This window comes from Antennarius striatus, chromosome 2 (assembly GCF_040054535.1).
Source record: "Antennarius striatus isolate MH-2024 chromosome 2, ASM4005453v1, whole genome shotgun sequence".
Classification (NCBI taxonomy): Eukaryota; Metazoa; Chordata; class Actinopteri; order Lophiiformes; family Antennariidae; genus Antennarius; species Antennarius striatus.
Genome location: NC_090777.1, coordinates 28,967,632 through 28,995,531, shown reverse-complemented (window position 1 = coordinate 28,995,531; position 27,900 = coordinate 28,967,632). Strand labels below are relative to the sequence as shown.

Here is a 27,900-nt window from a genome sequence, read left to right as displayed (position 1 = left end):
GAAAATCTTAGAGAAGGACCTGAAGCTGTCAGAAGTCATCACACTGGGGAAAATTGAAGGCTGTGATTTTCTCTAAATGTCTGAATATTTTTCGGACTCTGAGACAGAATATTCTCCCATGCAGCGCTTCGCTTACCGAACGGAGGCAGCTCGTACTCCACTTCCAGCACCACGCGCTCCCCGATGTTCTTCAGCAGGCTGATGATCTCATCATGACGAAGCTTTGACAAATTGATGCCGTTCACTGACTTGATGTAGTCTCCCACATTCAGCTGGTCACTTCTGTGGACAGTCGTGCACAGATCTTCAAGATCAAGGCTGGATTATAATCCGGATGCCTGCTCTAATCTCTACTCCTCTGTGTGTCTCTTGGTTTTGTGCAATTCTGTTTATCGGTGCATCAAATTTGCACCAGAATACTGGTGATCAGAGTCCAGCCTCCTTCGGCGTCCGTGGAGCTTTTTTCATTTATCTTATTTTTTTCCAAAATCACTTTATTTTGGAATAAATAAAGGGATTCATTCCAAAATAAATCAATTTAAATTTAGGCCAGAATTTGACATTTGACACATTTTGGCCTTTAAAAAAGATTGTCTCAATCAAATCCAAACAAAATGTACAAATGAAGGAAATGTAGCCCATGAAGGCGCAGACGTCTCAGCAGATGGATGATGTATGTATTACATGATGTGAATTAAAAGAATTAATACTTAACAGCAGAAGTGTTGGAAAATCAAACCACAGACAGTGGAGATAAATTCTCAAATTGTGAATAAAACCTTTTAATGTGTTTCATCTGATGGTGGAAAATTCCTTCACAGTGTTTCATCTGGAATCAATCATTTCTATTCTAGCAGACTTCTATTGCATGAAAGAGGTTTTTAGAGGCTAAAAGGCAATAAAGTTTGCGTTCATTTTCATCACATGCATCCAGCGGTGTAGGACATCTCGCTGATGTTGGGGTGGAATGACTGAACGTGTCTCCTTATCAGACATAATGTCTGACAGTGTGAGTCAACACGCTGCTCATTGCAGAGCAAATTAATTAAATAGCCTCGATTGTCCGGCCTCACCTTTGGCTACAGCCGGTGGACACTGACAGCAGACAGAGAGAAACGTCTCAACCGACGGATCCAGATCCTGTCAGCCCGTCCGGTCTCATCTCTCTCCTGTCTGCTGAGTGTCTCTTCAGCCAGTAAATTAACCGGCGCTTCCACACACGCATGAACTCAGCAGTGGGAAGACAAGCTGCTTGGAAGAATTAGCACAGTGTCTGTCTTTAAAACGCCCTGGACCTGACAAGTGACGACATATTTGGCCAAGATGGGTTTTTTTGCGTGTGTGTGTGTGTGTGTGTGTGTGAGAGTGTGTGTTACTCATAAGTCACATGCTGCTTACTCATTATACGACAGCCCAACACTGCATTTCCTGTCATGTGCTTGACGTTGGGGAAAAATGAGTTTTAACTGAATCTTAATTAAAGAATATTTAAACTGAAGAAGACAGGAAATGATTAATGATGTGTAATCACCTCTATGAAGTTAATTATGTGTAAAATTCTACACAAATATTAAAAATTTACATTCCTCTGTGGGGCTAGGGGCCATCCCTTATAAACAAGGAACGCATGGAGTTTATCTAACCTGCTCTTACAGTTCTGCAGATACGCTGGTGTGGCTTTGGAGAACACGGATGTTTGCGAGCAGAGTAACGCGTCTGGACAGCTCGGCTCGGTTGCCAGGTTTTGAAATGTGTCACAGAGCAGAGATCTCACCTGGCAGCTAGCCCACCTGGCCGCAGGTTTGACACCCTGGGCTTGCCGTCCTTGTCGGACCCTCCGGAGATGGTGAGGCCGAGGTTGCTGCCTTCTCTTTTCATCAGGTCAACCGTGGTCACTCCTCGGTGCTCCTCTGCTGACCCGTGTGGACACAGGCACAGATCCAGTCAACATTAAGGTCCGCTTTGACGTCTACAAGCCAACAAAAGACTCCATTCCGCGTCTTTCCCTCCTGAAACTCTCAAAGAAACGCTCTCTGACACATGACCACAAACTTTTCTCGCTGTCCCGTCTCTTCCTTTTTCTCTCACATCCCTCAATCCCGAGGAATCTTTGCGACAAGTTCAGACGGGGGTGGAGGAGGATGAAGTCAGTTTTTATTAAGAACACACTAAATACTGACAATGAAAAGGAATTCAATCCATTTATTACAACAAAAGTAATTGAAACTAATGGCAGATGAATTGGGTAATAAACCGAAATCCAATTACAGCTTGAAGTGAATGAAATTGAGTTTGACCTTAACTCTGATGGATGTGTGGCTGGAGGATGTCATCGGAGGACTCATTCTGTCTTGTGGTCCTACATTGTGTTGTAGTTTAACGCCAATGACAGAGACGCCACACAAGCATTTTTTTTTTTTTTATCTAAGCATTCAAAACAGCATCACATCAAAGCAAAGCACGGCTGACAAACGGCTCGGCAGACAAGAGCTTCCGTCTAACGCAGCACGACCGTCGTCTGTGAGGACGGTGGCATGAATTAGATTAGAGAAGAAAAACAAACAAACTCATTTCTGTGACATCAGGTTTGAATGTATTGTACCTGAGAAGCTGCGCCTCTGGGATGAATGTGATTGGTCAGTTGTCCCAGGCTCCTTGTTCCCTTTTGAGTACGGTCCTTCATCTGAAGAGACAGCAGGGAGGTGCTGAAACAAAGCACTGTGATGATACGAGGGGAAAGTCTGAAGCCACACAAGGGTTTCACGAACATCTGTCTGGCTATGAAATGCATTCTGGGTGATTTGGGGTAGCAGCACTTATCCGACAGCATCATTCATCCCCATTACCCCCCCCCTGAAACGGAGAAACCAGCTTGAACTCTAGGAAGGTCACACCACTTTGTTGCAGCGGTGACCCCATAAAAGGGTCAAGGTTTTATAAAAATCGCTCCTTCCTGCAGCGCCGACACTTGAAAACCATTAAATTACACAAGAATACGTTTGTGTGCAGCTTGACGTACGCGACCGCTAAAGCATGGGAATTTTCCTGAAGGAGCAGCATGCAGTTAATGGACTGTATGGGGGCATGGAGAGAAAATCATCATTTTCATGTCATTTACAGCAGCTGCTGCAGAAAGACGGCGAATGTTCAATCTGCTCTGTTCAAACTGATTTTTTTTTGTGGGGTTTTCTTTTCTTTCTTCTTTTTTCACCCACACTTGGACCCATTTCTGACACAGCACAGGTTTGGGCCTCAGATTAGCAAAAAAACCCACCGCTCTGCTATTTCAACCTGCATGCAGCCATACAAGCATATCAGCATTCACAGCGAGGAGGAAACTCGACCGGGCACTTCTCTAATCCCGTCCACTGAGGATTACCTTTTGCACCATTCGTCACCCTGATTGAACATCATATTAGAAACCTAAAGATGAACTGTGTCAAGTCTTTTTTTTTTCTTTTAAGAGAGGAGGCACCATGTCAGTGCTTTAAGACAGCCACCAAACTTGGGTCATAACATTATGTAAAGGGTAAAATTCAGAATAGAGCTGCATCTTTTATGCCTTTGTATATTAAGAATAAATGTAATTTAGAAACCAGAGATTTTGAAATTGTGCAGCAAACAAAGATGCTGCATGAGGACAATAGGACCGGCACATGGGGCAAACACATGGGGTTGTAAATGGCAGCAATTAAAGCATTTTGACATTTTAAGCGTATTACCATAATGTGAATAAAAACAATGGTTTTGCATATTCTGGTTTTGGTTTTCTTATTAATCCAGAGATGCAGTCTGAATAGATGAATGCCATCTAATATGTAATTCTGCAGTTTTAATGGCGACAAATGACCGAGATATGAATGCAAATATAAGCTACAATTATCTGTCAAATGGGAATTAGTGAAGTAATAGTACAGGAGTGGAAACATCAATTTATCAACCCTTACAGTACAGAAACGTGATGTCATATTTGGGAGTTCGGGGCCTGTCAGTTTCCTTTAGTTTATCTGCAGGCGTGACAGGATGTCGATTTCAATCCCTGCTGATTTGATAAGACTGAACTGGGGGAAGCACACGCTCGGAGGGCATCAAACCCACCGCCTTCTCTGTGTCCACATGACGTTTCCTTTCCGCATCTGTCCAACTGACGATGAGGCCTTTCAGAAAGGCTGAGAGGCATGGATGCTTTGTCAAACTTTCTTTGACCTGTAACCTTTGGCTCGGCCTGCGGTGAAGAAGAAGAATATTCCCCCTTCTTGTGCAGAAATATGAGCCCGGCCTTAAAAAAAATATCTTAACTGGACATTCTATGGTGGTATAAAGAACATGCAAATGCATATTATGACATTTTGCACTAATTTGCACACATCCTTGCACAAATATCCTTTCCTGTAGCTGTGATGCACAAACACACAAAGTGAGCGACACATCGCAAACACATAACGCTGGGCGAAAGCTTCGCGACCAAACGGGCTCCTGAGGGACCCTGACAGTCCAGCAGCTGTCATCGCAGTCAAAAGGCAACATTAGCTGTAGGTAATACAGCGCCAGCGCGACGCGCGTGACTGGACGCCGCACTCCCACAATGCCTTCCTGCAGTCATTCTGCTCCAGCTTCAAACACATTTATCCCACATTTAAACATCAAGTGTAGAATATCTGTCGTTGCACGGCTGTCTTTGATGATGACAGCATAAGAGCCGCATCACGTTGACTAAAAACAGGTTGTAGGCGACTACATAACATAACAATGTGCTGACTTGATGACCCGCTCATTTCATTCAGGGCGCTCGAGGCTATCCTATCCATCATACAATTAAAAATGTAGGTTAAATATGGGGGGCTGCTCTGTCGATGACAGTGAAATCACAATTCTATTTTCAGATGTAAAACTTTATTTATAAACCAGGCACTACCAAACCCGGTTGAAGTATCTGCTCCAATTACAAATGGAAAGACACGCAGAGCAGGCGGTTGAGAGCATTCACATTTGAATCTCTTTCAAGTCATCAGATCCATAACATATCTATAGATTACCAATGTATAAACAGAGGGAACACTGGAGGACTACATGGAGAAGCTCGTCAGATTAACCACATATGTAGGTGTCAATAATCCAGGTGAACGCCGAAGTCTTCGCTCCACACAGACCGAAAACAAACTGACCCCATTTCTTCAGACCAAATGTGGTTCTCTTACCAATGCTGTTCTTGGTGTCTCTCCTCAGACCACACAGCATGGTTGGAGTTGAGGCGGCTCAGTCACACTCAGGAAGCAACCTTTGCTGTTTTGTTGTAGTGGACAGAAAGCTGAGGTTTCACCTCAAGTAAAAAAAAGTAGGTGAGAGAGAGAGTCTCAGCCACTCAGACGGAGCACCATCTTCAATCCATCGCCCCGAATCCAGCATTTCCTTAACCCATGTCCTTCCCCAGTGAAACCCATCGATGAACTGAGCTCCAAAGGGCAAATTCTGATCCTCAGATGTTCCTCTAATTCCCTTCCTCTTTTTCAACTTGTTGACAAAAAAAAGATGCCTTTTCTCCTTAATCCTCCAAAAAAAAATAAAAAATCAATCTAATCTGTGTTCTCCTTCAAAATCCAAAGCAGGGAGGAAAAATGGTTCACGTCCCGTGATGCTTCCCATCTCGCTCTGGTTCTATTTTGAGCTATTCTTACTAATCATTTGTCCTTTTCCAGAGGGTTTATCCTCCCCTGTTCATACCCTCACATGAGCTCAACCCTTCTTCCTCACACAGAGCTGGAGCGTGTTTGCTCCCTCTCTCTCCCTCTGCCAGAGGGGTTCGGTGAGGCAGACACACACTGAAGTCGCTCCCTCCCCCTGCACATACACACACACACACACATACACACACTCCAACACACTCATGCACACACACACACACACACTCACACACATGCAATCTTTATCCGTTTACCACCAAGTCAAACACCCCTCGTGTGCACATCCTCAAAGCCACCCACACACTCACACACACATGAAGATCGACACGACAGTCACTCTCAGCAGAATTAACACCACCTGCACATTGATGGTGAGCTCAAGACCTACACAGAGGCGCATTTTTTTTGTCACATTGTGACTGCACCCATTTTAAAAGAGCTTTCATCTGCTAGTATTTCTCCCTCACACCCACAGAGGCAGAGAGCGAGAGGAAAAGAGGCACATAAATGGAAAATGCATATGCAAAATATTTCCTGTGCAAAACAGCTGCATGTCTCAGAACATGTCAGGGTGCGATTCATGTAAAAGCGTAGTTGTGTCGTACGAAAAGGCAGTGACAGGTTCGACTTTTTCATCACGCTGTGATCGTGTGAAAATGAAAGGAGTGCAAAAAGGAAGCAAAAGAAAAAGAAAAATGCTATTAATAATCAGAGTGATTGTGTGAAAATTCCTCCCAGGCTCCACGTCTCTGGTTTCGTCTAATCTCGGGGCCCCTCGCAAAACACAAAGGGACTAATTGCTCTGCTGAGTGACCCCTCGCCCCACACCTGTCTCTGCATTTGTCACAAGATCAAGCCTCGACGACGGCCACTTCCTGGCCCCCACCCCCATCCACCCCCACCCTACCCACAAACACCCTCCTCTAAACTCACTGGCAGCCCCTCTGGATTTGTTCTGCCTCATTTGTCTTGGTCACTGCAGAAAAATTGTTGGTGGTGGGGGGTGTGCAATACCTGCAAAAACACACAACACGCTTAAATTTTAGGAAATTCTTAACATGGAATTAAAGCGTCGCTTTCATATCTTTCATAAATGCATAATTTGCATAATGTAAAGTGGTTAAAATGATTTTACCACATTTATGTCGATGTCGTGTGAAGCTTAATTGGTCTGTTTCTGTTTAAAAAAACTCTTTTTTGTGTAGATAATTTCCTCTGGGAATTAAGTTCTTTCTCCCCGTTTACATTAAGAGTGAATGAAGCGTTTCAGAGCGAGACTCATTCATTTTCAACAGAATACAAAAAGAGACAGAGGAGTGTGTTGGAGTGATAGAGGCCTCAGCAAAGATCACGTTCCAAAAATAAAAATTCTGTTGCACTTCTTCTGGATCCAATATGGTGTTTGATATAAATAGGATGATGATGTGATTATACTAAAAAAAACAGAATAATTGCAGTGACTTTTGACAAACAGAGGTGAAACCAGAAAAGAAGTAGTGGATGCAACAGATGTTAACTGTTCAAATGATCTGTGTGCAAAAATCTAATCTTTTGAAAATATCCTACATTCTCTATACATATGGAGAAAATAAAGATTGTGAACCCGAACCTACTCGACTCAAACCGACCACACTGCCATCTCATGGAGATCCAATCCGGTTGCAGGAGTCACAAAATAAAAGGACCAATTCACTTGTCAGCTGGTGTCAGTGCTGACTGACTAAAAGCATAAATCGTTGATGCTGCACACATGCCAGCATAATTTATTTTTAGATTCAATGAATTAGATGCCATTTTCCAGGTGGGGAATTTATCCAAGCACAAAACTCTTTTCTAAAACTACATTTAACGTCTTACACGTGTTTTGGTCTAGATTAAAAACCACAATCTACCTACCTTTATTTCTTCCCCTTATGACGCCCAGTCGACACCTGAGAGACAAGGAGAACATCTTCCTCTGTCCTTTTACGCACCGGCTGCCTTTCCTAAAGGGATCCGTCTGAGGGAAAGCGAAGGAGAGCTGCTGGGAGCCGAGATGCCCCTTTCCAAACACAAGCCTTGCTGACATGTTCATTTTTCTGATCAGTGACAAGGAAAAAACCGTTTCCGTCCTCTTCCTGTTACTCCATCTCCTCCACACTGGAGTACAGTTTTCGTTCTCCTCTCCTCTGTTGGAAAACTTCCAGCCTGCCCACTCGAGTCAATCTGAGCCACAGATCAGGGTCTCCAAAAGAAACTGAGGACCAACGCTGTGCACATCTTGGTGATTCACTTCCTTCAGTTACAAAACAGCCACAGGCTGACAGGCTAAAGAAACGTGGTGGTGTTTTTTTGCATCTCGATCAGCGCCAGTTTCCAGGAGCAGATGGCGCAGCGCTCAGGGTCGTGGCGCACAGCCTGGCTGCCAGAAAGCGTTGGAAAACTTCGCTGCAGGGAAGCATCTCCGAGCGGAATAAATTATATACATGAAGCCATTTCAAGGCAATAACTTCTGTTTATGTATTGGTATCACAACAGTTTATTATTCACCTGTTAAAGTGCTGGAGTCTAAACCTGTAAGGCGGTTTATTCCTCATAGTCTCTATTAATACAGCTGTGTGAATCCGGGCTCAGGTTATTTTAACCATGTGAACTAAATGGGTTCAGCTTTGCCTTGATGGTTCATTCATTTCACTGTGAAGCTTTTATAAGTTTCCCCTCAATGAGAAACTTATGACAAAATCGTGACGTCATGGGGACTACAACCCCTAATTAAGAACCCTGTGATCCACTGAAGTACTGAAGAACAACCACCACTGTGGACTAAATTCAAGATTTCATATTCTTTTGTTTAAAAATATATTCATTCATTGTATTTATTACTAATATTCTGATGTTTATAGTTTCCTTTTCATAATTTGTTAGCTGCAAAATTATGAACTAAAATTGCGAATTTATAGCCCATTTGATTGGAGGGCTACATTTACATTTTATAATTTAAAAATATTTTCCTCAACATTGTGACGTTTTCCAGTACACAAAATTACTAATACTGTATTTTAGCAATTTTCTCCACACATTTGGATGACTTCCAAGTTTGTTCATCCAAGCTGGAGTCGTGTACTCTATACACCCTCCAGCAGCATAATAATGATTTTTAGAGCCAAACAAGCTGTTTTAGACATTAGGTCCAGAATGTCATTCTACAGATTCATAAATTCTCCTATGGCCACACAACAGGCATTAAAACCTGAACCAGATCCAGATTCCTCCCTTAAACAGAAATGCAGTTCCTAATCTTTAATTTGCATGTAAAATTTAGTCTTTCAAAATGCTGTTAGAATATTCATGTCCTTCCTCTTCTGTAAATGGATTACTCACATCTCAGGTCAGTGCTGCACCTGTTCTCTATTTCAGAAACTAGAGTTCCTTTGACTGTGAAAAACATGAAAACCTAGTTTGCATAATTCTGAGTTAGCGAGCCCGGAGTACAGGCTCAGCTGTGACCCCACTTCTCAACTCCAATATTTCAGAACAGAAACAAACAAACTGAGCCTCTCCTTCATGACTTTAATTCATGCTTGGAAATCTTCTGGGTTTCACATGTCAAACATTTACTGATTTGTACAACATTCTGCTAACAAGCAAGTTAAGTAAAGAAAAGGATTCTGGGGCGCTTAAATTTGAAAGCATTTATTGTGAATGAACAGTTTATTCGTTCTCCTCACTCCTGAGCCTGGCGTTGGGGTTGGTGATCTTGATGGCCAGCTGAGCTGCCCTCTCCACAATCACTTTCCTGTTCTTGGAGGACACATTGTGGGCGATCTCTGCACAGTGAGTCCTACAAAGAGGGAGGGAAAGGAAAGCCAGACATGAATAAATACTGTTGGAGCTTTTGGTCAGTTTATTTACATTTCCTGGTTTTTTCTGTGAACATTTTAATGAAATCAAGAGAAGCAATTCTTGACAAAACAAATCCTTGAAGCTGGAACCTCTTACTTACCCGTAATTCAGACATTATAGTGCCAACTGCCCTTTTAATTCCCTTTTTTATTGCTATTGTCTTATTTCTGTCATCACCATTGTCTTTTTAAATTAGTGGTTTTCACTTGTTTTGAAATTACTTGTTTCTTGCACATCTGTCCTCTGAATTTTCCATCTTGCGCATGTTACGCCTTATGAAACCATTTTCTCTATTGTTGTAAACATTTGCTATAAGAAGGTGCTTCGTGATGTTATTCACATGTAAGTAATTACATTTTATAATTATGTCCCAGTACAAGTTTTACCTAGGTGGTGGAAAATAACCTGAAAACATTTTTCCATTCAATCATGAAAAACTGAGCATTCTGAAGATTTTATGTTGATACGAGCAACAAATACAAACCTTGTTTCCAAGGTAACAACTGCTAAATAAACCAAAATTCACATATGCAAAGCCAGTTTCCAATGGCAGCTTGAGATCCCCCTTCAAAACATGTAAGAAATGCACCGAGTTTTGTCAAACTGTTTTTCAAGGAGACGTGGATACCGTATCCCGTTACATACATAGGGCTGAACTCGTATTCCTCTGGCAGAGGCATAAATTACGAGTGGATTTAGTTTGCCCTACTAGTCACTGCATGTCCTATAACGTGTCTCGTGAAGACTGGCACATTGAGACATCGATGTCAAAACAACAGTCTGGCAGCCATTCATCTATTGCCACATTTTTGCAGCCTGATCACAAAAGCATCTCAGTGAGCTCAGTTTGTGCTGAACCCCAGCATTTCTTCAGCTTGGGCTGATACTGTCATTCAATGCTGTTTAGTGTTAAACAGATGGCAAAACCCAAATGTTTCACTTGACACAGGTATCTTCAAATTTTGGTACAGGTACAGTCTCCTCCGATAAAAATTAAAACGAGGAAGTTTCAAATGTAGTCTGCTACATGGGCCCTGCTAAATAGCTCACATTACGCTAGAATAAAAAGTCCTATGGTTTTTGAATTGTATGTTCCTTTTCCAGACAAAAATTCCAACCTTCCTGAATTTTTTTTTTTTTTTAAATTCAATTAAAATTCACGTTTGTAAGTTGCTATTTTCATGCTCCATGCTCAGTCAAACTAAACTGAGATGACTCATGGATTAATCCATGATGAACAAAATAATCGCATTGCCCTTTCTTGTAATTTACATAAATGCAGCATTAACAAAACTTTTCCTTTGAGCTGCAAGCAATTCTTTCTTGATTTGACGTGTTAGACTTTCGATTCTTAGATTGCAGTTCTGCAATATATATTATTCATATGCCTGCTCCAGTATGTTAGTCGTGTTCATAAATCTTGGTTTAAAAATAAACTAATAGGTTAATTCGACAAAATTTAGTCTCCAACCATCTACATCACCGTGATCAACACCAAATAAATTGTTTTCTATAGTTTACAGAACACAAAAAGAAAAAGGGGTGATTGAAGGAGTCCTGGAAGTAAAATTGTTCAACAGACCACTGATGATTACATGTGGGGACTAGAATAATTAATGTACAACTTACTTGTTACTCATCATCAGGACCTCAAGCTCCTTAACATTATGGACCAAGAACTTCTTAAAACCAGTGGGCAGCATGTACTTGGTCTTCTTGTTACTACCATAACCGATGTTGGGCATCAGCATCTGGCCCTTGAACCTCCTGCGTACCCTGTTGTCGATACCTCTGGGCTTACGCCAGTTTTTCTGTTGGACATAAGACACACATTTAATGATAAACAGTCAAAGCAGGAATAGAACCGGGATCTTAATGTCTTTTACAGTAAAGTCTCTTACCGCAATCTTCACATATCTGTCAGACTGATGGCGAATGAACTTCTTGGTACGCTTTTTGACAATCTTGGGTTTGGTGAGGGGCCTGAGGGCTGCCATGACGACTGCAAAAAAAATGACAGAAGTGTTTTAACACTACACCACAAGGTACTATTTACCTGACATTTGCTGGTATCTATCATCAGTAGGTTACTAACCCTACGTAAACCTGTAAAGACCTGTCAAAATATTTTACATTAAATTATCCGCTCAGATGTCTACAACTATTTCAATGCCTGTATTTGTACTATTAAAACTCATGACACGCAAATTGTGGAATAAGACTCAAACGTGTAGCTTTGAGCAACACGGCTAGTGAGCTAGCTTCCGCTGCTAGTTAGGCTAGCCAAGTAACAACAGTACACCATTTCATGCAACACTCTTAACAATATAAACTGGACAGAAATAATAACGAGAAATGAATCACATTTCATGTGCTGGTTATTTCATTACGTTAGCTGTAGGCCACGTTTTACAGCGGGTTGTTCTGATTACTACCCATGGGGAGATCGCTAGCAGCTAGTTAGCCAATTTAGGAGCAGCACCTTATACCAGATTTGTTTTAGATCTGTATGAGTTTGTAAAAATTGTCGCTATTAACTCATATATGTAGTGTGAACACCCAAGATAAGTAAACTACTTCGATGTGGCCAAATAGTGCAATATATCCTAAGGATTACGTTAGATTGTATAGGCTCACCCGCCGACGTAAATCCAGAAAGGACTTCAGCAACGGCGGAAGGAAGGAAAAGGACTTCCGTGTGTATCGTGGAGGACTATGGGTACTGTAGTTTAAAAAAAAGTATTACGTTCTGTCACATTTAGGTTCTTTTATTGAAACAATGTGGATGTTGTATTGTTTGTCGTTTTTTTGAACGTTTCATGATTGTTTTTTTAAAAAAATATACACATGTTTCTCTCAGATTTGTTTACTGCTGAAGCAAAATTTGCTCACTTCCTGAACAGATATTTACATTTTTACAAAAACACAACAACACAAAACTGATGGACTTCTTTAGGACTTAAGTTGTACTCAGAAACTGGACCAGATCAAACACACACAAACACACCCACACACACGCATGCATGCACGCACGCACGCACACACACACACACACACACACAGATTTCTGTTCCTTTTCAAGAAGAGGAGGAAGTATTTGAGAGGCCTGGTTCATACCTGGGTGGGAAGAGCTAAAAGGAAATTATTTGCTTATTATCACATGATGACTGATGTTTGTTCGTGAATAGAGCACGACTGGACTTTTTGTAGTTCTTTATTTTGTTGCTTTCCAGCCAATTGTAATGGAACGTCAGCCCTTAGTACGGTAAGTTTATATTTAATTTACTTGAACTAAAGGCATTTTTCTCACAATGTCTAAGTTTTATTTTCTGTTACTTCCAGCCACCCAAGCCAAAGCTATGGCTTGGCTAATCCAGGTTATGTACCAGCTGCAATGGGAGCACCTGCTGCACTCAACCCATCCATCCATTCGTCCATCCATCCGTCCATCCATCCGTCCATCCATCCGTCCATCCATCCATCTTCTTCCTCTTTTCCCGCTACAGGGATTCTGGGGGCTCCTAGAGCATGTCCCATTGGTGCACAGGCGACAGTTGGGGGAACACCCTGGAGGCATCGCCAGTTCATGGCACCAGGTAATATCCACTATGGTGTAAATTCTTGCATGTTAATTTAAATTAGTTTTGCCTCGATGTGTGGATGCAGTCATACAACAGATATAATCGATAGTGAAATCATGTTTCTTCTTCTTTCTTCTGATTCTGATTGTGACGCTGATTGAAATTCAGTCCCTAACTTTTTCATTGAGCCGGTAGTTTGTTAAAGGCATAAAAACTTTAAATCATTTCACTTTTTTAAAGCTAACAACCATGGATGACTGAGCTGGTTCTTCTGGTTTGTTTCAGCAAAGTTCGCCCCACCCGTAGCTGCTTACGCCGGTCCCAGCACTCCTCCTGCCAGTATGTTCGACAACATGCCAGGTTACGAGGGGACACTGGCAGGAGAAGGAGGTTAGTATGAGGATCCACTCCTTAGTGTTTCTATTGTAACAAAAATCCATCAAGCCATATTCACTCTCTTGGCACTTTGGAGCATAGTGCATCTGATGCAGTCCAATACAACAGCTCTGCCACATGTTCAACCGCATGCAGCTCTTAAGCTCAGTTTCGGGCTGCATGGGAGAACTTTTAAGTGTTGGTATTGAAGGTGCACAACAATCAAAATTCTGGTCATGTAAAATCAAGTTAAGCTTCAAGATATTTTCACTAATATGTTACATGTTGGCGGCCTGGTGGCGCTGTTGTTGTCTCACAGCAAGACGGTAAAGAGTTTGATTTCTTTCTGTCAGGAGTTTGTTTGTTCTGCCCGTGTGTGTGGGTTCTCTTCGGGTTCTCCAGCTTCTTCCCATCTCCATAAACATGCATCCCAGGAAATTATCATTATAATTGTCCGTAGGTATGCGTGTGCCGCTATGTGTGCCTTCAGTTTGCTGTACATTCTGCTTTATCTTTGAACTTTTCTTGTTTTGATGTGAACTGTATGTCTGGTTGGTTTTGTTTTAGTTTTTGTCTCTTTTGTCTAGATTTGTGGATTTTGTCCCAATATACTGTATTTCACAGAAAGGAAATTAATGTAAGTTTTCTCCTGTGTTGTGCAGCTTCTGGTCAGATTTGATCAAAGTTAAATCATTATTATGAAGCGGTTGCTGGTGTTGGTGTAGTATTGAAGTGCATTATGGTGAAATGCATTTCTAATGCCCATGGCTTCCCCTTGATGAGAATGAAGTGACTCCAAACACCTTCATAAAATCCAGAATGACTCCATCACACGCTGAACCCCAGATATTAAGATTTATGCAAAACTAATAATCTCCTGACAATGTAAGAAAAAAGTTAACATACGGCACAGTTTATGATTGAGTAGCTGCTTTGAATGTCACAAGAAACCCAATGAGGTGGCCAGTGAGCACATATTCAGTCATTTCTCAAGTGAAAAAAAGAATGAAACTGTAAAAAAAATAAAAATGTCTCCTTCAGGTGGATTTCTTCTTCCTCCCATGCCTGCTGCTCCTCCTCCTCCTCAGCCTGAGCCGAGACCTGAGCAATCAAACTGGAAGTAAGAGTCATTTTTTAACATGTCATCCAATGTTAATTCAAATCATGTTCCATAATCTAAACTAAGTACTCCACATGCAATGGAAGCCTACACTTTCCTTTACATCAGGGGTTCCCAACCCCCGGCCCGCGGACCGGTACCAGTGGGTCATTTGGTACCAGGCCGCACAGAATTGGAAATCGCTATATTTCAAAATAAACCTCATCAGTGCAGTCACTTCAATCAAGTTTTTAATATAAGTATTTCTAACAATTATTTCGTTTACAGAGATATTGATGATCAATTCATGAACAAATGGTTGTTTATTGTCTGTTGATGTCTGCCTTTACATAAAACCACTGCGGATAATTTATTATTAGACTACAGCTCCCCTGGCGTCATTAATGATTATGGAGCAAATGGACATCGGTCCGTGAAAATATTGTCTTAGATGAGGCCGGTCAGTTACGCAGAAAAGGTATTGCATCTGTTTCCTGTTTGTCAACAGTATTCCATCTATAACTGAAGATACTGCCCGAGACGCATTTGCCCTTTTTGCCTCCAGCAAATGTTGCTACAGTTCAGCACCAGCAAAGGAGGGTATAATCACCGGCATGGAGGCATTCAACACCTACAGGGTAAGAGAATGTCTACTCATATAAATGTATTACTTGTGTGATGGGGCATTGATAAATTTCATATAGCCATATAGAATAGGGAAGTTCATCTTGATTTCTTCACCCTTATTTTTTAGTACCGTCTGGAAACCTTCACTGAATCCAGATCTACTAAGTGGACTCTTAAGCCATTCAGTGGTAAAACTCTTACTACCTTGTTTGGGAGTGTAGTCGGGTACAGCACTGACTATCTAATAGTTTGCTTTATTTGAATCAGGTCAGCCGGTGGATGCTTTCGCTCAACCACCTCCAGGCCCTTGGGATGTTCCTGCCAAGACTCCCAGATTTTTTCATAATGACAAAGAGGTTATCAGAGTTCCCTACACGTCATCTGTGAAGGTAAATGAATGAATGAATGAATGAATCTGTGGTGAAGACGATGCTCCTGTAAATGCTGTTGGAGATTTTTCATAACTAGAAACACATTCTGTGCAGCCCTGCCATGTTTGTGTGGGACTGGGGAGAAAACCATGCAAACAGTGTGCCGGTGCTGGTAATGTAAGTAGAATCCACAGACTTCATTGAATTTGTTACTTCAGGACTTTGAGTCAGACCATCTGATCATGATGACTTAATTTTGCTGCTGTTTAGAAAGTTTGTTGGGTGTGCAATGGATCTGGTTACACCCTAACAGGTAGTTGTTGTTCCCCCTGCATGGGCAGAGGAAGAAACAAGTAAGTACTCTCACACAAATTCATCCATTAGTTTTCTAATGAGGCATCAGTTACAGTAAGGACAGACCAGTTTGAACTTATTTAGCTGATATTCTACTATACTATGCTTTGCTATGCTAAACTATATAATAGCACACTATACTAACTTAATTTTATACTATACAGGGAGTTCCCAACTTATGAACACCATAGGTGCCAAGAGGCTGTTTGTAAGCCGAATTGCCTTTAAGCTGTTATTTGTTAAATTTCAATCTATAACGGATGAACGAACTGGAGAATATTATTGAAGATGCGTGTATGGAGTGCTGCTTATTGTGGGTCGCTGCTGAGAGGGGAACTAGTCGGATGTGGCACATGGTTCAAAATACGATCTTGCAAATGCAGTATGGTGTATGAATCCGCAGTTGTTAAAATGTACGAATGTTCGTCAGTCGAATGTTCGTATCTCAGGGAGCACATGTGCTATACAGTACTGTACTACACTATACTACACTATGCTATAGTCTATATACTTTTTATCAATGTATTCACAGTTGCAGCTTCTGTCACGGACAAGGTTCATCACAATGTGGGACCTGTAGGGGAAAACAACAACTCCTGGTCTACATCAGCCTCACTGTGAAACGGTTCTGCTTCCTCCACACAGTTTCTACTAAGAATGATTTCCTTAAATAATACTTCCCAATTTAAATAATATATAAAGTATACAAATAAAAATATACCTGTATACAGTATATAAATAATAATATATACAGTATACAGTGCATAATCTCTTCTCAAAGTGAGGTGAAAGTCATTGTCATTCATGTTTAGTGCCCGTTTTTACTCATGTCATTGAATATTTTCTTCTCATGCACACATTTTCAGGACTAACAACATTGATAACTATGTTGTGGAACAGTCAAGCGGACTACAGATAGACAACCTCAGCAAAGTTTCTGGCAAGAAGCTTTTCAGAGAATCTCAGTACTTGGTAAATATCTCCCACTTTTTCAGGTGCCAAAAAGAGTGTCAAAATCCCTCTCCCAATTTACCCACATGCTTACAGGCCCCTTTTGTGTGTGTTATGTGATGGGGGCTCTACATATGTGTGTGGATTTATAAGGAGAGTAGAAAAATGTTTACCTGCTGGGCTTACCTGCTATCAGGAGGTTGTGTCTTCACATGTCACGCAATATAACGACTGTAACCTGTAGGATCTTTTTTTTTTTTCCAGTTTTCTGCTTGTCTTTTCAGTTACTTTACTCAAAAGTAACTAAACCTAACCCTTATTCTAACCCTTACTTTCCAATGCATGGATGTCCCCAATGACCCACTGTAGCTGAAAGTGATTGAAGCTGCCGATGTCCAGCAAAGCTGTTCAAATTAATCCACTGGACTGTAAGAAAGTTTCTTGAAAACGTTTCACCTCTGATCCAAGAGGCTTCTTCAGTTCTGAGCTTCAGTTCTTCCAAACTGAAGAATCCCCTTGAATGAGAGGTGAAATATCTTCAAGAAACTTTTTAAAAGTCCATTGGATTGATTTAAACCATTTTGGATAACCATGACCTGGATAACTGAGAACCTACTCAGACATACTAATGTTAACATTTTTCTTCCACTATCTCTCTTCATCCTCCACTAGAATGTTGTAATTTGGCTTAATAACAACCAGCTAATGTATGTCCCTAAAAGTGCTGATAAACTGATTACAGTTACTCTGATCGTTCTCTCCAGGTGTTCCCGCTGATGGGTTTCCCTGACCAGGCAGTGGTGCAAGCTGCACAGCGTCTCGTCAGTGAACACCAGGCGAAGTACTCCCGAATATCACGTATTCTTCAACAGGTACTATTATGATTTAAAATATTATTATGAAATTGTTCAGTATTCTGATATAACCAGGTATTATTACCTGCTTATAACAATGGTGAGTTTTGTGTCTGTCTAACATGTTCATGTTTGCTGTTTTTTTGTCTGCAGCGTCAAACCATAGAGCTGATCCCTGTCACAAAGGTGACCTACACATGGAAAGGGAAATCCCACATTTACTTTGTTTACGGGAATGAGTTCAATGTTAGTGCAGACAACTACCCAGCCACCTGCTGCTGTTCTATAATGTAGATGTCATCGATGTAAATCATTTGTTATCTAAATTAGCCAGTTTTACTTGTGTATCACTTCCTACTATCCAGGAGTTCTGAAACATGTGAGCTGTCTTGGTTTTAGTGAAGTTTGATGTTGAGTGAAGTTAAAGATGTGTTTTTCCAGTGATCTGACACAAGTCAGTTGTGGAGATGAAGTCTTTTGACCAAATAATTTTCTGGGCCATGCAGAAAGTCACTTTACTGATGACTAACCTCCACAAAATCATTCATGTTAAGAAAGAAATGCAGTTTATTGTTACATTTTACTTGTATACATGCTTTGCAGAAAATAATTTCTTACTCATTCAGTGTAAACCATCATTTTAGTATAATAGCTGAATTCTGAATATTTTGCTTCATAACAGTTATAATTTTGTATCAACAATGAAAAACCACTGTTTGGTACCGAAAAACATTTTTTGTAGCAAATACACTTTCCGTATGATAAATATGAATCTGTACCCAATCACATATTTTTTGGTGTTTGGTAAGTTTTGTCAACTGTGTATGATTTTTCTGAAAAAACCCCCCAAAGCGCTGTATGTACTCTTGCTGCATTCGAATTGATCGTATAATCATTGTTTTGTTGTTTACTTATGTTGTCATTAATAGTGGACCGTCGTTTGTGACATGACGTGGGGACGTGTTCGCCATAATGATAATAAACCGTGAACACAAAGCTGCAATAAAGCAATATTAAGCCTTGGCTGTGATATACTAATAGTTACGTCGTCATTCATCGTGGATCAGCGCCAGTTTCCAGGAGGAGATGTCTTGGTATTCGGGGTTGTGGTGCACAGCTTGCTTCATTTTTAAGTATTTATTGTAAACATCATGTTGTAAAGATCATCATTTCTAAAAAATTATGTGAAGCAATTCTCGACAAAACAAATCCCTGCAGGTGGAGCATCTCATTCACCCCAGTTTTTCAGACATTACTTTTACGAAGACTGCCATCTTAATTGATAATTTATTGCTTTTATTGTGTAATTTTGTTGTCATTATAGTCTTTTTAAATTTGTGGTATTCACAGTTATTTTTAAACCACCTACTGTTTGTGGCACATTTCTGTCCTTTTTGAAATTTATATCTTTCATGTGTTAAACTTTAAAAAATTATCTTCTCTATTGTTGTAAACATTTGCCATAACTTTAATCCAGTACATTGGCAAAGTTGTTGTCTCACACATACTTTTAAGGCAGCCATTATTTGCAATCTCCAGCAAATGACCTTCTTGCATTGACATGCTGGATTCCATTCCTTAGTAATTTGTGGTTCTTTTGTGTTTCAGAGCTCAAATTCTTTTCAAACCAAAGACAGGTGATCGTTCACCAGCTGAGAGAATGAAGCTTGCGGCTCAGTCTCTTCCAAAATCCCAGCTAATGTTTGAAGCATGTTAAAAGTACCTACGTTCACGCGCCACCCCCACAACCAAGTTCGTCTGCAAATGTCAGGAGTTTGGCACAGGGAATGCAGAACTCAAATGCGCAACAAAAACCAGTTGAAGACCGATTTAATCCATAATAGAGGTTGGTACACAATTATTTTAGTTAATTTTTTTTTCAGACATGTTAATATAACAAACTTCACACCTTCATCACATTTACAACATGAACAACAACATCCAAAAAATAAAGGGCTGACGGGTCGAAGCCAATAGGCTTGTGAAATTCCCATCCCCCAGAATCAACACACACATCTCTCTCATTACAATATGTTGTCAGCCAATTCAGACATTAAATGTTTTCAACCAGTTCATCCATTGAATTGTGGCAGATGTTCATACTCTTATCCACTTCCAGGTATCAGCCTTTGTCCCAGATATAACCTAGAATATAGCCATGTTTACATTCTTCCTAGGAACACAAGGTTTGTTCACATCATAAATGGTCAAAACAAGAAGTTGACCTTGCCAGTGTTCTCAACCAGAATATAATGATCATATTCACCTCTTTCAGCGGACAGTGTTTATCTGAGAATTAACCAGTTTGTAACAGTTATACATGCTATTATATTGTCAAAAGGTATCAACATGCTCTTTAAAGTCTCAAACTTAATGTTATCCCTCCAAGCAGAAATATATAGGTTTTTTTGTTCATTAATCCATATTTCTGTGTTTGTGGTCTTCCATTTCCTCACAATGTTCCTCACAGTGGAAACTGACAGCTGCAATCTCTGAGATAGCTTTTTGTGGCCTTCCCTTAAACCGTAATGTTGAACAATCTTTGCTTTCAGGTCATTTAACAGTTGTTTGAGGCTCCCATGATGCCACTGAAATATCCTTTCTCATGATTGGTTTCACCTGTGCATGTAGGTCAAGGGTGTTCCAATAATTAGTCCTAGAGGTATTCAAATCAATAAAACAAGAGTGCCCAAATCTATACACCTGGCTACTTTTGTTTAACCAACTACAAGGCAGATCCTATAAACTTAATTTCACTTTTCAAATATCACTATGTTCATCTGCTAAATGATAAATAAACCGAAATTGCTGATCCGAACAACTAGTGATTGATAAAGGAAAATCTGCAAAATTATCGTAGATGATAGATGGATGTATAGATAGATAGATAGATAGATAGATATAGATTCTTCATCAGAGGGGAGGGAAGAGCGAACGGCCGATGGCTGATTGTGGGTACTGTATTTTTTTTTTTTTTTAAGCTTCACGTTCCGTCAACAGAATTTACTTTTCTCTCTAATAACTCTTTAATTTCAACAATCCAGAATTCATGTAATTTTTCATGGTTGTGTTTTCAAATGGACGCATGTTTAAATTTCCTCTCAGATTTCCGCTGAAGCAGAATTTGCGCACTTCCTGAACAGATCATTTATGGTAATTAGACGGACTTATTTGCGTCTTTCTAGACTGCTGAACCTCCTTATCAGCTGAGTAACGGTTTCTGCCTAGAAACCGGAGCAAAGCACACCCCCAAAAAATTAATCCTGCTCCTGATCGAGAAGAAGAGGAAGTAGATGAGAGGCATGATTCATACGTGGGGAGGAAGAGATCAAAGGTAATGATTTGCTTATTGTCACATGATAACTGATGTTAGTGCGTGAATAGAGCACGACTGGACTTTGTTTAGTTCCATGTTTAGTTGCTTTCCAGCCTTTGGTAATGGAACATCAGCCCTTATTATGGTAAGTGAATATGTAATGTACTTGAAACTAAACGCATTTTTCTCACGATATAAATTCCTTAAGTTTCGTTTCCCGTTACTTCCAGCCACCCAGGCCCCAGCTATGGCGTGGCCAATCCGGGTTATGTGCCCACTGCAACGGCAGCACCTGGTAAGATCCACCGGGGTGTAAATACATGTGAAAATAACATTGTTTTTGCGTCAATGTGTGGAAACAGTCGCTTAACTTTAACACACATACCAGCTCATTTCCGTAGTTGTTCAGTTCTGTGCGCGTACACATGTGGATGACGTCACTTTACGCGCAGTTCATTTGAGAGTAGGACGCTGTGGTGGTTGGAGGGATCTGTGCGCAACTTGGCTTTTTCTGAATAAAAACGCTTTAGGCGTCCGGTTCGTAAACTTTCTGGATCGTTTTTGCTGCAAATTGCGTCAGAATGGAAAATAACACGGAGGGAAAAGGTGAGTCTCGTTCACGACGCTGTCACAGGGTGTTGACATGGTGCGCATTCCACTTTTAAGAAGCATTTTATGTCAAGATTTACTCATTTAATTGTGACGCTGATTCAGATTCAGTCACTGGCTTTTTTTTTTTAATGGGCTGGTAGTTTGTTAAACGCATAAAACTTTAAACGATTTCACTTTTTCATAACTAACAACCATTCGTGACTGAACTGGTTCTTCTGGTTTGTTTCAGCAATGTTCGCCCCACCCGCAGCTGATTACGCCGGTCCCAGCGCTCCTCCGGCCAGTATGTTCGACAACATGCCAGGTTACGAGGGGACACTGGCGGGAGGAGGAGGTCAGTGTGATGCGCTCCTTCCGCCACTTTGGAGCGCAGTGCATCTAATACAATCCAATACGACATCTCTGCCATATATTCAGCCACATGCAGCTTTTGCGCTCAGTTTAGGGCTGCGCAATGTTGTCATTGCATGTGCGCAACAGTCAAAGTCCTGGACGTGCAAAATCAAGTTAAGCTTTAGAATAGTTTCACAAAAATGTTATTGTGATTGTGTGTTTGATTCCTTTCTGTGTGGAGTGTGTATGTTCTCCCCCATGTGGGTGTGTTCTCTCCTGGTTCTCAGGCCAGTGTTGAGCAGCTTCTGGTCACATTTTATCAAAGTTAAATCGTTATTGTGACGTGGTTGATAAAAATATAGCGAAATTAATAATCTCCTGAAAATTTAAGAAAAATGTTAACATTGTTGTCAAGTACATGGTAGAATTTATTTATGAGTAGCTGCGTTGAATGTCACAAGTGAACCCAATAAGGTGTCCAGTGAGCACATAGTCAAGAGTCATTTCTCAAAGGACAAAGCAATGAAATTGTAAAGAAAAAAAAGGATGACTGCAAGAATTGAAATGAAAATGGACATATGTAATCAGAGGTGGAAACGAAATACTCACAAAATACTTTGGTGTTAATTGAGTTAAGATGTACTAGAATCTGTCACATGACAGACCTTGGAAAGAAAAAGAAAAAGAGTTCTATGGTGATGGGGATTGTTTGATATTTTTTGTTAAAAAAAGAAAAATACAGAAGTTATTAAAAAGAAATTGTAAAAAATTTAAATGTCTGCTTCAGGTGGATTTCTCCCCCCTCCCATGCCTGCTCCTCCTCCTCAGCCTGAGCCTAGACCAGAACAATCAAACTGGAAGTAAGATTGACAAAATTTCATTTTTTAACATGTCACCTCATGTTAATTCAAATCATTTCACTTAAAAGTTAGCTAAGGACTCTACATTTAATGGAAACCTACACTTTCCTTTATATGGTTAGCATGGATGACATATTACATGTGTTTCCTGTTTGTCAACAGTATTCCATCTATCACTGAAGATACTGCCCGAGACGCATTTGCCCTATTTGCCTCCAGCAAATGTTGCTACAGTTCAGGCCCAGCAAAGGAGGGTATAATCACAGGCATGGACGCATTCAACACCTACAGGGTAAGAGAATGCCTCTGACAATGAGAAAGTCACATTTAAAATTAATAAAATGTATAACTTGTGCAGCAATTTTGGTAATTTAGAATATCCACAGGAAGTGACATTGAGAAATTTTATTAAGCCATATAGAACAGGGAAGTTACTCTTGATTTCTTCACCCCTATTTTCAGTACCGCCTGGAAACCTTCACTGAATCCAGATCTACTGAGTGGACTCACCAGCCATTCAGTGGTAAAACTCTTACTACTTTGTTTTGGAGTGTAGTCGGGTACTGTACTGACTATCTAATAGTTTGCTTTATTCGAATCAGGTCAGCCGGTGGATGCTTTCGCTCAACCACCTCCAGGCCCTTGGGATGTTCCTGCCAAGACTCCTAGTTTTTTTCAGGACGACAAGGAGGTTATCAGAGTTCCCTACACGTCATCTGTGAAGGTAAATGAATGAATGAATCTGTGGTGAAGACGATGCTCCTGTAAATGCTGTTGGAGATTTTTCATAACTAGAAACACATTCTGTGCAGCCCTGCCATGATTGTGTGGGACTGGGGAGAAAACCATGCAAACAGTGTGCCGGTGCTGGTAATGTAAGTAGAATCCACAGACTTCATTGAATTTGTTACTTCAGGACTTTGAGTCAGACCATCTGATCATGATGACTTAATTTTGCTGCTGTTTAGAAAGTTTGTTGGGTGTGCAATGGATCTGGTTACCGCCACACAGATGATCGTTGTCACCACTGCAGTGGCAGAGGAAGAGAAAAGTAGGTAACCCAGTTCATCCCATAGATTTCTAATGAAGCATCAGTTACAGTTAGGACAGTGCAGTTTCTACAGTAACATGATATTTTGCTCTTTTAATGGTTTTATAGTGATTTTAATAGTCCAATATTTGTGGCGGATGACTTAAAGTCGAGTGAAATGACATAAACTTGACATAAATTACATAAAATGGCATTTAAATGACCTCACATGGCAATTATGGATTGAAGTTTAATAAATAAGGACTTACTAACAATTCGGCATACGAACGACCTCTCAGAACCAATTGTGTTTGTTGAGGACTATCTGTACAGTGCTATGCTATACTTAACTTTTTGTACTTATACTCTTTAACAATCTATTCACAGTTGCAGCTTCTGTCACGGACAAGGTTCATCACAATGTGGGACCTGTAGGGGAAAACAACAACTCCTGGTCTACATCAGCCTCACTGTGAAATGGTCCTGCTTCCTCCACACAGTTTCTATTAAGCATGACTACCGTAACAAATACTTGCCAATTTAAATGATATTTACAGTATATGTGCATACAGTGCAGAATCTAGCCTCAAAGTGAGGTGTAAGATGCAAAAGGATGTGTTTCGGTCCTCCATGACTACAGATTTGGTTTCAACATAACATGAATTAAGTGAAACAGGGTTGTTAATAATTCCCTTTAAAGGCCTGATGAGGATGAGGAGTGCCGATGCACATCCTGGTCTATTATAATAGGCTTAGAAATGTGCAGAGAAATGTTCAAATGGATGGATAAAAAGTGGATGACTCCACAGCTAATCCCTGTATCATTGGTGTATGCAGTGGTGAACTGGTCCGTATAGGAACATCAGACGATCCCTTTAAATAGCATTGTTGGTCAATGCAGTCACTTATTATCTCAAGCTAGTTTTGTGCAAACAAAGGATATGATCTCAGCAAACATAAGATCAGCACTCCCACATCCAGGTGGGTGTAAGTACTTAAAAAACTTCAGCACTGAGCATTAAAATAACTGCTGAGACCCCGATGACTCTCTCACTAAACTGTACAGCAGACTGTTTGACAGGAGATCAAATAGTGTCTCTTGACAGTGGGAATATCATTCATGCTTAGTGCCCGTTTTTACTCGTGTCATTGAAAGTTTTCTTCTCATGCACACATTTTCAGGACTAACAACATTGATCACTATGTTGTGGAACAGTCAAGCGGACTACAGATAGACAACCTCAGCAAAGTTTCTGGCAAGGAGCTTTTGAGAGACTCTCAGTACTTGGTAAATATTTCTCACTTTGTCAGGTTCCACAAAGTCTAAAGAAAATTACGTTGTTTTTTAAAATTTTTTATATGCAAACATGCAGACCTGGGGCCTCAGGTTCAATCCCCCTTATTTACACATAGGTTTGGGGTGGTAGTCACTCAGTCCACTAGATTTTGATCTAAGGACAGGAGGGTGTCTGGCTCAAGACCAGCATGGACCAAAAAAATAGGGAGTGAGATTTGGTAGTTGGAGAAGTGCCAGTTCAACTCCTGAATACTGACAGGGTGCCCTTGAGCAAAGCACAGACACCCACAAGCTGCTCATCTACCATTGCCGTCTCTCAATTTATTTGCATACTTACAGGCCCTCAACTGAATTTTGTAATGTGGCTTGACATCAGCCAATTAATGTATGTCCTCAAGAGTGATGACAGTTGTTCACTGATTACAGTTACTCTGATCGTTCTCTCCAGGTGTTCCCACTGATGGGTTTCCCTGACCAGGCAGTGGTGCAAGCTGCACAGCGCCTCGTCAGTGAACACCAGGCGAAGTACTCCCGAACATCACGTATTCTTCAACAGGTACTATTATGATTTAAAATATTATCTCAAAAGGTAGTGAGATATGAAATTGTTCAGTATTCTGATATAACCAGGTATTATTGCCTGGTAATAAAAACGCCTAGTTTTGTGTCTGTCTAACATGTTCATGTTTGCTGTTTTTTTGTCTGCAGCGTCAAACCATAGAGCTGATCCCTGTCACAAAGGTGACCTACACATGGAAAGGGAAATCCCACATTTACTTTGTTTATGGGAATGAGTTCAAAGTTAGTGCAGACAACTACCCAGCCACCTGCTGCTGTTCTATAATGTAGATAGCCTTGACGCAGAAGAAGGGTTTTCTTTTCCAAGTCTTTCATCTAAATTGGCCAGTTTTACTTGTATCACTTCCTATGACTATCCAGGAGTTCTGAAACGTGTGAGCTGTCTTGGTTTTAGTGAAGTTTGATGTTGAGTGAAGTTAAAGATGTGTTTATCCAGTGATCTGACACAAGTCAGTTGTGGAGATGAAGTCTTTTGACCAAATCATTTTCTGGGCCACACAGAGAGTCAGTTTACTGATGACTAACCTCCACAAAATCATTAATGTTAAGAAAGAAATACAGTTTATTGTTACATTTTACTTGTATACATGCTTTGCAGAAAATAATTTCTTACTCATACATTGTAAACCATCATTTTAGTATATTTGCAGAATTCTGAACATTTTGCACAATAGCAGCTATAATTTTGTATCAACAAAGAAAAACCACTACTTAGTACTAAATAACAATTTTTGCAGCGGCTGCACTTTCTGTATGGTTAATATGTATTTGTACCCAATCAGATATTTTTTGAACATTTGGTAACTTTTGTTAACTGTGTATGATCTTGCTGAAAAAAGAATAAAACATGTAATACTTGCTGCTGCTGCTATTAAATTCATTGTATGATCATTGTTTTGGTTTTTACTTATGTCATCATTGATCTTTTTACTTATGTCATCGCTTGTGAGAGTTTTGTACCTAAACTGACCAAATAATCTTCAGAAGTAGGAATAAAGTTCATATGACTATATAGTGTCTCTATCTATAGTATTTGTAAGTATAGTAGCTTCACATTTGTATATCTGTATGTCTTATATATATATATATATATATATATATATATATATATAATTTTGTAACTTCATATATAATTTCCTTTGCTCTTTTTTTCTTAATTCTAAATTCTCGATTCATATTCTTTGTCCTTACATTCTGAAACAGAGAAACTGTAACAAAAAGCAATTTCCTCTAGGGATCAGTGAGGTATTTTAAAAGTTTGAGCCTTGCGTGTGACAGCTGTCCTCCGTGGAAAGCAGCTACGAACTAAACAGTTGCGTGACGTTGAAGAAGCCACTGAGCTAATCAATGAACAAAATGTGTGTGAACCTTATGTTTATATTTATGTCGTGTTGTCCTGTTTCTGTGAGTTTTTTGACTTGGAATGTAATAAACTACAGAACGTGACTTACGACGTTCAGGGGCTATAAGATAAATCCAAACCACTGATTATATATAAATTTACTATAGCAGTTGGTGTTGTATGAATATATGAATTTGTGTTTTTTTAAATTTTTATTGTTATTGTGACTGTAGAAGTCTGGAATTTGACAGTCCTTCACTGTGCCTTTATGGTCACCACTACGTCAGCACCTGTATGCAGATGGATCCTTCAGGCCCTGGAAAAACTCATTCACCCAGCTAGGATGATTAAACCAGCAAAATGCATGCGTTTGACCAAATATTGGAATGTGCTGTCTTAATTTCCCTTCGGGGATCACATTAGTATCTAAAATTGTTTTTTTTTTTAAAGCAACAGGAGGCTGCAAAGAGTAACAGGACAGGTGGGGCAATACAAGTGTGGAACCTGCTTGCCCAATTCCTGAAGTGATGACTGACTTTCACATTTACTATGATTTAAGACCTTTTTTTTAAATTATAAGGACCCCTGATGTTTTCAGTGGAAAAAAATTTAAAACACAATCTTCTCCCAAAAGTATTTTGGTAAAAAGGCTAATTCCACGTGTTCTAACCAAACAACCACCCTTTATAATTAGAACCTCATTAAATGATGGCATATATCAGTTCATACGTCACACATTGCAGAACATAAACACGG

General features: G+C 40.2%; 4 protein-coding genes across 10 annotated transcripts in view; 2 read left to right on the top strand and 2 right to left on the bottom strand.

The window, feature by feature from the left end:
* grip2b (glutamate receptor interacting protein 2b) overlaps positions 1–5,761 on the bottom strand; it is a 28,182-nt gene extending 22,421 nt beyond the window's left edge. For 2 of the 4 annotated variants that reach the window (XM_068328615.1, XM_068328634.1), the window contains exons 1-4: positions 5,199–5,761; positions 2,603–2,683; positions 1,775–1,913; positions 137–282 (exon numbers count right to left, since the gene is read on the bottom strand). In XM_068328615.1, coding sequence (XP_068184716.1) covers positions 137–282; positions 1,775–1,913; positions 2,603–2,683; positions 5,199–5,238 — 406 coding nt within the window. In that variant the 5' untranslated portion in view covers positions 5,239–5,761. Of the gene's footprint in view, positions 1–136; positions 283–1,774; positions 2,525–2,602; positions 2,684–5,198 lie in introns of those variants that run through there. The other 2 variants (XM_068328625.1, XM_068328644.1) reach the window with 2 other exon arrangements.
* Positions 5,762–9,337: 3,576 nt separating this feature from the next.
* Positions 9,338–12,258, bottom strand: rpl32 (ribosomal protein L32). The gene is made up of 4 exons (XM_068333748.1): positions 12,201–12,258; positions 11,465–11,565; positions 11,193–11,374; positions 9,338–9,501 (listed from the first exon to the last, which is right to left on the bottom strand). Exons 2-4 carry the CDS (start codon positions 11,558–11,560, stop codon positions 9,372–9,374), a joined length of 408 nt encoding a protein of 135 aa, XP_068189849.1. The 5' UTR covers positions 11,561–11,565; positions 12,201–12,258; the 3' UTR covers positions 9,338–9,371.
* A 462-nt stretch (positions 12,259–12,720) lies between these two features.
* LOC137611265 (protein SSUH2 homolog) lies at positions 12,721–19,131 on the top strand. 2 transcript variants are annotated; one of them, XM_068339371.1, is made up of 13 exons: positions 12,721–12,828; positions 12,906–13,159; positions 13,430–13,534; positions 14,561–14,639; positions 15,127–15,256; positions 15,373–15,433; positions 15,513–15,634; positions 15,731–15,793; positions 15,887–15,969; positions 16,503–16,595; positions 16,837–16,942; positions 17,686–17,793; positions 17,929–19,131. In XM_068339371.1, exons 1-13 carry the CDS (start codon positions 12,806–12,808, stop codon positions 18,067–18,069), a joined length of 1,368 nt encoding a protein of 455 aa, XP_068195472.1. In that variant the 5' UTR covers positions 12,721–12,805; the 3' UTR covers positions 18,070–19,131. The 2 variants fall into 2 exon arrangements, with proteins under 2 accessions (XP_068195472.1, XP_068195480.1); XM_068339379.1 differs by having other exon boundaries at positions 12,725–12,828; positions 13,070–13,159.
* Positions 19,132–20,924: 1,793 nt separating this feature from the next.
* On the top strand, positions 20,925–26,696 carry LOC137613920 (protein SSUH2 homolog). Of its 3 annotated transcripts, none has more exons than XM_068343407.1 (13): positions 20,925–21,109; positions 21,322–21,386; positions 21,933–22,037; positions 22,824–22,896; positions 23,059–23,188; positions 23,359–23,419; positions 23,499–23,620; positions 23,709–23,771; positions 23,865–23,947; positions 24,314–24,406; positions 25,109–25,214; positions 25,672–25,779; positions 25,932–26,696. In XM_068343407.1, the coding sequence occupies exons 1-13, from the start codon at positions 21,069–21,071 to the stop codon at positions 26,070–26,072; spliced, it is 1,191 nt and encodes a 396-aa protein (XP_068199508.1). In that variant the 5' UTR covers positions 20,925–21,068; the 3' UTR covers positions 26,073–26,696. The 3 variants fall into 3 exon arrangements, with proteins under 3 accessions (XP_068199508.1, XP_068199511.1, XP_068199512.1); XM_068343410.1 differs by having other exon boundaries at positions 21,096–21,236; XM_068343411.1 differs by lacking the exons at positions 20,925–21,109; positions 21,322–21,386 and adding an exon at positions 21,540–21,697.
* Positions 26,697–27,900: the final 1,204 nt, after the last annotated feature.

Coding starts and splice junctions, on each gene's coding strand:
- LOC137611265 (XM_068339371.1), top strand. CDS start 12,806: ATGGAACGTCAGCCCTTAGTACG. Junction 15,434..15,512: donor GACTCTTAAGCCATTCAGTG/GTAAAACTCTTA, acceptor TATTTGAATCAG/GTCAGCCGGTGGATGCTTTC. Junction 17,794..17,928: donor TATCACGTATTCTTCAACAG/GTACTATTATGA, acceptor TTTTGTCTGCAG/CGTCAAACCATAGAGCTGAT.
- LOC137613920 (XM_068343407.1), top strand. CDS start 21,069: ATGAGAGGCATGATTCATACGTGGGGAGGAAGAGATCAAAG. Junction 22,038..22,823: donor GACACTGGCGGGAGGAGGAG/GTCAGTGTGATG, acceptor TGTCTGCTTCAG/GTGGATTTCTCCCCCCTCCC. Junction 23,621..23,708: donor CCTACACGTCATCTGTGAAG/GTAAATGAATGA, acceptor CATTCTGTGCAG/CCCTGCCATGATTGTGTGGG.
- rpl32 (XM_068333748.1), bottom strand. CDS start 11,560: ATGGCAGCCCTCAGGCCCCTCACCAAACCCAAGATTGTCAAAAAGCGT. Junction 11,375..11,464: donor ACAGATATGTGAAGATTGCG/GTAAGAGACTTT, acceptor TATGTCCAACAG/AAAAACTGGCGTAAGCCCAG. Junction 9,502..11,192: donor GTCCTGATGATGAGTAACAA/GTAAGTTGTACA, acceptor CCCTCTTTGTAG/GACTCACTGTGCAGAGATCG.